Raw genomic sequence first — 9,669 nt, 5'->3', positions numbered from 1 at the left:
TATTAATATTTAATCGATATTTTTCTATATATTACTTAGGTTGATACATATTCTATATTATTATTTTATATGTTAGTTTCTTACATTATTTTATATGTTAGTTTATTATTTTATATGTTTGTTTCTTACTTAGCTATTTTTGGATATAATAGAATTAAATAATTAATTGTCACAACTATACATGATATAATTAATAAGTATTCATATAAAAATACTTAGTTTGACAAATTTTCTAGATTGTTGTTTTTATGTTATTTTCTTACATTTGTTGACTATAATTCGAGAGGGTTTGTGTTTGAACTATCATTTTTTTTTTCCAGATATTTTTGGGGTTAATAGAGAATTCAATGATTAATTTTAATAACTAAAAAAATAATTAAGTAATTATTCATATAGCAAATACTTATGTTGATAAATTTTCTATATTAATATTTCATATGTTAGTTTCCAATATTTTTCTACTAAAATTCTGCATGGTTTTGTTTGTACTATCATCTTTTTAAGTTATTTTTGAATTATAACATAATTATATATTAAAATTTCATAAATAATCAAGATATATTCAATAATTAATCATATAAAAAATACTACAAACTTAATAGTAAATAATATTGAATTTACTTCATTCGTAACGATTTGTTTTTTAATTATCGTATTTTGCCCAAATTTCTCGGCAACTGATTATTTTATGATTACTATCTAATATTTGATAATTATCTACTGATACATTAAATCCATAATTGAGTACTCTATTCGAGTTTGTTAAGGAGAGCATGTAGTTTTTATTTTACACAATAAAATCTTAAAGAGCACTAAAATAACACTACTCTAAATGGCCATAAATAAAGTCAACTACCATAAGCTAAAATTTATTATCAGTTTTACTACGCATAAGGGCACTACATAACAATTAAGGGAACAACATAACACTAAAGGGCACTAAATAACAATAAAGTCACATATTAATATACATATAACAATAAAATTATATATAACAATAATTATTCATAAAATAATAATATATCTTTTTTACTAATTTTTTAGCACATAAATAAACTAATCCGGATAAAAAATAAAAAATTAATTAAATCACAAAACGATCACAAAAAATATAGATCATAGTAAAAAATAACTAATAAGCATTTTATATACATGAGTTTTACCAAAAAGTAAGTTGGAATACCTCGATTTAAAGTTTTTTGAAATGTGAAAAATTGATGATTTAGGAGCCGAAACGAGCAATAGACGAGATCCACTAAACGAAAATGTATTGGATCCGATATTAGCTTGCTAAAATACGGAGAAGACATAATTTTGGGGGGACGGGTGAGATCCAATAGAGTTTTTTGGTTAAAAAATGAGGGGGGGGGGGGGGACCGTTTTTTTTTCCTGCTTCTGTCTGGTCGGGGAAGGAGACAGACCCGTTTGTTTTATATAGGTATAGCACATATATAGGAGGCGCTATAGTAAAACGCCTCCTGCATATGCGCTATACCTCCCGCCAATTTAAAGTTCAAATTTAGCGGATGTATTGATCGTGCTATACCTTAATGGACAAACGTGCTGTTAAGGTATATCGTGGTGAATAACCGCGTTATATATAAAATAATACTCACATATTTTTTTCACCTATTTTTATGCTTTTGAGTAGACAACATTTTGGTTCCAGACACCTTTTTCCCTCCTCCTAAAATTGCAAGAGTATAGAGTACTGTAGTAGATAGGACATTATCCTACAAGCCAAAAGTTTTGCATGTAACTTCTTTTTTGGCTTAAGTTTGCATTTTACATTTTCATGTATTCAATCCGAATCTTAATTTATCGGAACAACTAGATTTCAAATATCGAATGATTAAAATTAAAAGAAATTCCATTCACATGTATTTGATCATAACACCAAAAAAGGAAGGCAAAAATGGGAAATGCTCTTCATATGAACATAAGAGTTAATGATATACATTTTTTACGAGGTGAAAATTTAAGTAGCCAATTAAATTAAATATTAAATTTTGAAATTTTTTTACTTTTAGCCCGCGCCAGAAACTATTTACATTTGGTAGTCGAAAAAGTATATAAAATTTATATAATTTTTGTATATAACATACATAATGTATATATATATACAAAAAAATATTTTTTTTGGCTATTATTTTGAGAGCGGCTATACAATATTATTTTCCTTAATTTTTCCTTTTAAAGTGATAAAAGCCCATTAGTGAGGAAAATTTGCTCTGGTAGAGAGTGGTGGGCTTCTGATCTAACAGTGATCGACTCCTTTGTGTCTGATGGAAGATTCAACATAAAGAAGGCCGACATCTATTCTATGCCATGTTATCCCAAAGTTCCATAAAAATCACTTATCATGTTGAAGGGAATTCTGCCAAAACACCAGTTCATACTATGGATGGCTATTCATCAGAGACTAGCTACTATTGACAGGCTCGCAAGATGGGATATCCAGGTGCCCTAGTCATGTTTGTTGTGTGACAGGAATACTGAAGAAACACATGCTCATCTATTCTTTGATTGCCAATACTCGAAAAGCTTGTGGAAGGGAATGCTGATATGGCTAACGTACCAAATGAGCATCACTAACTGGGAGTCTGAATTGAATTGGTTATCAACCAATGTCAATAACATGAATCCAAGAAAAACAATCCTAGGGGTTATTTTTGCAGCTGTGGTGTATCATATCTGGGTGGAAAGGAATAGTGGAAGATTTCAAGACCAGAAGAGGGAAGCTATGGACAGAGCTAAAGGCATTACACTTCAAGTGCATATAACATGTCAACAAAAATACAAATGGAGACCTATATTGAATACATTGAATAGTTATCCTAGTTTGTAGTTCTAGCTATTTAGGATAAAGAAAGAATGACACTTCACAAGTGGTCGTGGATAAGCAACAATATGGTTGTATACCTTCTTGTTTTGGTTATTTTTGAGACCTGCTACTTGAGTCAAAAAGAGCAGGTTTTGTGCATTGAAAAACTGTTTGAAATAAAAAATTTACTTTCGACCAAAAAAAAAAGCCCATTAAAACACATTAAGCTTAAAATTTACTTTTGAAGGTTATAAGGAAGAAAAAATAGTAAACAGAAACCTTAGAACATCCAGAAATAAATAAGTGTCACATGTAACATGTGTTTAGAGAAAATATATCAGTAATACTAAGGAAGTATATTAGTAATTGTAAAAAATATTAAAATATCTGATAGTACAACCAATCAAAATCAAAAAGTTTGATAGTTTAATACATCGTTTATAATTTTTTTATAAAAATGTAACTGGATAAATATTTCCATGTCTATCAAACTTGAAAAAATAGTACTCCCACCTTCCTAATTTATTTGAAGTTGTTTGACTTAACAGTTTAAGAAATAAAGCAAGAGTCTTACATTTAATCTAAAATAAGTTATAAATATATTTGTGGTTGTAACTTATTTAATTAATGATAAAATAATAAATTTAAAATTATAAAGATGCTTCAACTTTTTTTAAGGATGGACAAAAAGAAAAATAATCGCATAAATTAGGTAGGGACTGAGCGAGCAGTACCATATAGGGTGTGTTTGGTACGAAGAAAAATATTTTTTGAAAAATATTTTTTAATTTTCTCATGTTTGATTGGTTTAAATATTTTGAAAAATATTTTCATTATGAACTCATTTTCCTTATCAAGAGAAAGGAAAACATTTTCAAAAACTCCTTCTCAACCTTTCCCACCTTGTTCCTCACCCTCACCAACCCTCCCCACCCCTCTTTCAGAAAATTTTTTTGTTTTTTTAAATTTCAGTTTTTTTTCGTCACCACCCACCCTACTACTCCTCGCATTTTTTTATTTTTTTTTTGTAATTTCAAATTTCTATTTTTTTATTTTTCTGCCCCACTCATCCCCATCCCGCCAAATCCCCACCCCTATTGTCCCCCTCCACTGTCCCACCCCTGCACAAAAAACTTTTTTTTCCCTGCCCCAGCCCCCGAAAAAAATATTTTTTTTATATATTTTTAGTTTTAATTTTTTTATTTTTCGATTTACATGTTCAAAATTTTTCTAACTTCCAAAGTGGAGATTTATGTGTCCGTAGGTTTGGGCGTACCAGACACCTAAAATGAATATGATTACTGTTTATTTTTGAAGAAAACATTTTTTTGAAAACACGTGTAAAAGTAGAAGTTAGAACGGTGCAACCCTTACACCTCCTGACCTCCGTAGAAATTTTGAAGGCAATCGTCGCTTTCATCTTCCCCAAAAACGCCATGGACAACAACCCTCACCAATCGCCGACAGCTGCTGCGGCGGCGGCGGCTCAGTCGGCACCATATCCACAGCAAACACCATACCACCACCTCCTCCAACAACAACAGCAACAGCTCCAAATGTTTTGGACTTACCAACGCCAAGAAATCGAACAAGCAAACGATTTCAAAAACCACCAACTTCCCCTCGCCCGCATTAAAAAAATCATGAAAGCCGACGAAGACGTACGCATGATCTCCGCCGAAGCTCCAATTCTCTTCGCCAAAGCGTGTGAACTCTTCATTCTCGAACTCACGATTCGTTCGTGGCTTCACGCCGAGGAAAACAAGCGCCGAACTTTACAGAAGAATGATATCGCTGCGGCGATTACTCGTACCGATATATTTGATTTCCTCGTCGACATTGTACCTAGGGATGAGATTAAGGACGAGAGCGGCGTTGTTGGGCTTGGGCCGGGAATGGTGGGCTCTACTGCTAGTGGTGTGCCGTATTATTATCCTCCATTGGGCCAGCCTGCTCCTCCTGGTGGAGTGATGATGGGTAGGCCTGCTGCTATGGCTGGGGTTGATCCGGCGGCCTTTTATTCCCAGCCGCCGTCGCAGGCGTGGCAATCTGTGTGGCAGACAGCAGAGGATAATTCATATGCTAGTGGTGGAAGCAGTGGACAGGGTAACCTTGACGGTCAAACGTAAGGGTTTCAATTCTGTTATATGTTTATTTGGTTCCCTTTCAGATCTGATTTTTTCAGCTAGGGTTTGAAAAGTTAAGACTGGGAAAGAAAAATGCTTTATTTGTTCTTAGAGTAGAGTATTAGCTTCATTTTTTAAAAATAAAAAAAAAAAAAAAAACCTGCAAGTACTGAATATTGGAACGGAATGGAGGTAGAACCGATCCCCGAACTAGGGCTAATCCCCACGAAAGGGAAAAAAAAGAGCCGATGCCAACTGGTTTGGGATTAAGGCATAGTTGTTGTTGTTGTTGCTGCTGCTGCAGTCTTGTATGTTGAAGAAGAATCAATTTAGGGCAGTCAGTACCATATTTGAGCAACTACTTAATGAGTAATAAAATTCGTGCAATCTTTAGTTGATGATGTGCGTGTGAGATGTTTGTAGATATTTAAATTAAACGTATACTTATAGCTTTCCTTAATTGTGTTTGTGTGTTGGAGGAAATGATTTGACATAATAATTTTAGGTATCTGTAACTGGATCAACAGATCTTCCCTCAAAATGTGTTAATAGGATTCCTAGCATTTCGAAAGAAACTGGAGAGAAAGAGAAACTTCACCTCATTTTGGATAATTTAAGGGTGTGTTTAAAATCTTACTTTGAAGTTCCTTCCAAATAGGATGCTATCTTAACTAAAGCCAAAAGGGAAAAAAATCTAAAGTTTTAAAGGGAGCAAGTATGATTCAAGTTGTAGATCCTCACTGAAACCTGGTCCAGATTGGACAGGCTGTGGTGAGATTGTTAAGATCAGCAATTCATCTGAATTCCAATTCAGACTGCAAATGGTTGTTCTGGATTCATGTAATTGCTTATGTCCTTAGTCCTTACACTTCGTTCAGATTACCTGGTTTCGTTGAACGACTGCTGACTCGTGTCATTTCGTAGCAATCAAGATACACGTAGACCACTCTGATGTTACCTTTTGAGTAATTAATTAAATGTTCTGACTTCTCAGGCTCAGATCCATAGTACGTTAATTACTTCTAAAATGACTTTATGTCCAGTTTTGAATTTTATGATCCAAATCATTTATCCATTGTTTACACACCAAGAAAGAGATCCTCTTGATGTGACAAGTAATTAGGAGGTAAAGATAACTCTTTTAGAGGGACTGAGAAGGGAAAGAGTGATGACACGAGGAACGGAGGAAGCAAAATGCTGTCAAGGGAAATGAACATTTTTATATTGTAGAGGTTAAAAGCGGCACAGTTTCTCTTGCAAGGAAAGCTTATTCCCGTGTTAAGATTTGTAAGTAAATATCTAGTTATGGTTATTGAGAAAGGGATGTTAAGATGATTGACCAATGTATAAACAAAAGGATTTTGAAAAGATAACCATGCAAACTTAGGGATCTAGAGCAGGTCTATCTTGTATATCTCTTGTTTAAATAACTAGGTAAATTTTAACTTGTGAGTCAATCATTTTTCAGTCCCTTGGATTTTGGTAGGTTCAGAAACTTTGGATGGTGAGTAGAAAGTGTGGATTTCCTAAAAATCTATTGTAGATTAAATTAGTTTTGATGGACTGGGAGTCCAAATTGTCTTTATTTTAGTCTTGTTTTCATTTTACGACTGCAAGTAGAGATTCTTATAAAATCTTCTTTGAAAAATGAATAAATGTTAGTTTAATTTCAGTTGTAACCGGAAAGTGTAGGAAGTAACCAAAAGAGTAAGGGAATCTCGCGCTAGAGCAAATAGTCAGACAGTAGTTGATCATATTCTCGGAAATGCTTGTTCTTAACACAAGTATGATATTCTTTCTAGCTTTTTCCTCTCTTGGCCAATCCTTTTTCTGGGGTTTTAATGATCTGAATGAAGAGAGGTGAAAAAGGAAAGAAAACAAAGAGTAAATGGGACTGGGGATAAAGAACTATAGTACCAAATGTGTGAGGAATAGAGGAACGAAAAGCTGCCAAGGGAGCTGCTAAAGTTGCAAGTTTTGGCAATGAGGTAGAGCACTCAATGGGCTAAGTTGACCCTATTTCGTTCACCAATGCAAGAGATACATCGAGTGGAGGCCTAGATTTTTTGGATTAAAGAATATTAGTAATCTTTATCAAATAAAGATTATGTAAGTAGTAACCCACACAATTATAATGATTACCTGTAGTTGGTTATGTTAGTAATTTGTTACAATATAAAGGTTGAATTCTATGTAGTCGAGCCTAAACTTGTGTATTCTCTCTTTTTCCTATCACATATTAGTGTTCAATTAAAAACACATTTATGAAACTAGGGCCAGCATATCCTTTTCTTGATAAATAGTAGCAGTTTTTATTCTTCTTTCTTTGGTAATCCCTGGTTGAATACATTTGCTTTTTACCGGACAGGTTTCTGCCCCCAGTTTGATCAATGTATTTTGAGCTAAAATTGCTTTGCAACTCATTCATGAATGGGATCTGATTGGTGATGACTTCATCTCATTCTTGGCATGTCTCTAGTTATTGTTTCGTATTATGCATCTTGGTTTTGAAGTTGAAATATGTTGCCTACACTGTAGGCGTACCTGCAATGGGCGCCAAGGTTTATGCGGTCACATAAATTGCTTTTGGTTCTCACAATTCTATCTGTTTGTAGTTTGTAATTTTGCATTATGATTTTACTTAATTGGCGTAGCGGCAAATATAACGTTTTGTAGTATTCATGATTTATGGGTTTCTTAGTATGATCTACTTCAGGATCTAAAGACCCTCCCATCCATATTGTCCAACCATTAAATCTTAGTGCTAAATTTCTCCCATCTCCCTTGCTGCAGTTAAAAGATCTCGTCAGCTGCTGGTTTGGAGGCTTAACAGCACAAGTGCAACTAATGGTTACGGATGGGACATGTAATTTCTTCTCTCAAATGTGAATCCACCTTTTTGCTACCGTCATGGGTAATGTAACGACTTGAATCCTTTTGTCAGTAGAAAACTTCACTCTTTTTGTGTTTCCTGGATTTGACTCATCAAAATCCTTTTGTGGTTAGTGCCATATAGATATATTCACATGCAGCTCTGTTGGTTCCTAATTACTTAATTTCTTTCTGAACCTTTAGTTCTTTGCATAGTGCTCCTGTTATCGTGCAATCTTTAGGAAGATGACCAAAGCTGGTAATATGCCTACGCAGATGTCAAGTCGTCTTTTTTTTTCTTCCCCTCATCAGTTGGTTTATGACTTATAGCCGCGATGATGAGCACTAAAAATATACCTTTCACTACCTCTGGTCGCTGATGTAACTACAGTTGCCTTCGCCTGTACCGTATTATGTGCACACTTAGGGGTCATTTGGTATGAGGTATAAGAAGGTATATGGGTGTAACCAGAAGTAGCGGGCACCAGAAGAACTTGAGTGTTAATCTTTAAAAAAGCACGGAATAAAGAAGACGATCCAAGTTACAAGTATATTAGAGGTTGTGCACATACGGTCCAATTCATTAGCTTGATTTACTTTCATATTGCTACTACAAGGATGAGACAAAAAAGCGTATGTTTAATTACAATACGTTCCAATAAATAAAGGGTCATAATGCTCCTTCATAAAACCTTCAACACTTTCATTTGACAACTTGAATATTTGATTGATGTTCCCAACAGAAGTCGCTTCAGCGAAACTATCTGCATAAAAAATTGAGGTCTAAACAGGCTTTTCTTTCTTTCCTTTACTTTTTCTTTTTGGGTAAACCATCCAATTTCAGATGCTGCAATTTGTCCTTTAACCCAACACGGCCACACCCAAAATGGAATTTGGTTCTTTTACTAATAGCCTGTTTGGCCAAGTTGGAAAAATCAGCTAATTATGAGAAGTGTTTTTTTTAAAAGTATTTTTTTCAAAAGTACTTTTGATGAAAAACAGTTTGTATTTGGCTAATTAATTCGAAAAACACTTCAAGCATTAATTAGTGTTTGGCCAAACTTTTAAAAATTACTTATAAGTATATTTTTCTCAAAAGTGCTTCTCAAAAAAGTGCTTCTGGGAAGAAATTACTTTTTTCTGCTTCTGCTTCTCCTCAAAAGCACTTTTTGTCTTCTAAAAAGCTCAGCCAAACACTTCAACTTTGAAAGAAAAGCACTTTTTTTGAAAAAAGAAAAAAAGAAAGTGCTTTTCAGCTTGGAAAAGCTTGGCCAAACAGGCTATAAGTCAAAAATTTGCCCGGCCTATCCCCCAAAGGGATGTCTCCGTTTCTTTACGGTATTAGCAAAATACCCCTTTTATACTTGAACTTCATATTTGTTTTCAATTTTTAAAGCTTAAAATTCTTGTTTGGTGGTGAAATATAGAAGTTAATGATCGATTGTTGTTAAAATCGTGTGAAAGTTGATAATTTATAGTTCAAACACAGATTTTGATGATTTACTATAAAATTCTTATAACTCCATTTTTGGACCTTAGAAAATATTGAAGAAGACAAAGTGGTCTTTTTGATTTGGTGTTATTTAGTTAAATCGGTGGTTAGGGATTGTATATATTGGTATTTGGAAGCTTTATTTAAATTTGAGATCATTTGGAGCAAATTTGGAGTGATTTGATCGAAATTGAAATTGCAAATTCAAAGAACATTTTGTTAAAATAACCTAGAAAAAGTATGTCAATCGGGTAAATTTCGATAAACAACTTAACAGATAGGTAGAGAAGATATAGCATCAACTCTGCCAACCCGGTAGAAAAAATCCTGAAGAGCATAAGTATGACAATCGAGTA

The 9,669-nt window shown here is 33.7% G+C and overlaps 1 protein-coding gene across 1 annotated transcript; it reads left to right on the top strand.

Annotated features, from left to right (window-relative positions):
- The first annotated feature begins 4,142 nt into the window (after positions 1-4,142).
- On the top strand, positions 4,143-7,998 carry LOC107797519 (nuclear transcription factor Y subunit C-1). The gene is made up of 2 exons (XM_016620417.2): positions 4,143-4,949; positions 7,744-7,998. The coding sequence occupies exons 1-2, from the start codon at positions 4,261-4,263 to the stop codon at positions 7,745-7,747; spliced, it is 693 nt and encodes a 230-aa protein (XP_016475903.1). The 5' UTR covers positions 4,143-4,260; the 3' UTR covers positions 7,748-7,998.
- The last annotated feature ends 1,671 nt before the right edge of the window (positions 7,999-9,669 follow it).

Source organism: Nicotiana tabacum, chromosome 22, assembly GCF_000715075.1.
Source record: "Nicotiana tabacum cultivar K326 chromosome 22, ASM71507v2, whole genome shotgun sequence".
NCBI lineage: Eukaryota > Viridiplantae > Streptophyta > Magnoliopsida > Solanales > Solanaceae > Nicotiana > Nicotiana tabacum.
The sequence above is the reverse complement of the archived record's forward strand: the minus strand, read 5'-3'. Positions and strand labels throughout refer to the sequence as shown.

Coding starts and splice junctions, on each gene's coding strand:
- LOC107797519 (XM_016620417.2), top strand. CDS start 4,261: ATGGACAACAACCCTCACCAATCGCCGACAGCTGCTGCGGCGGCGGCG.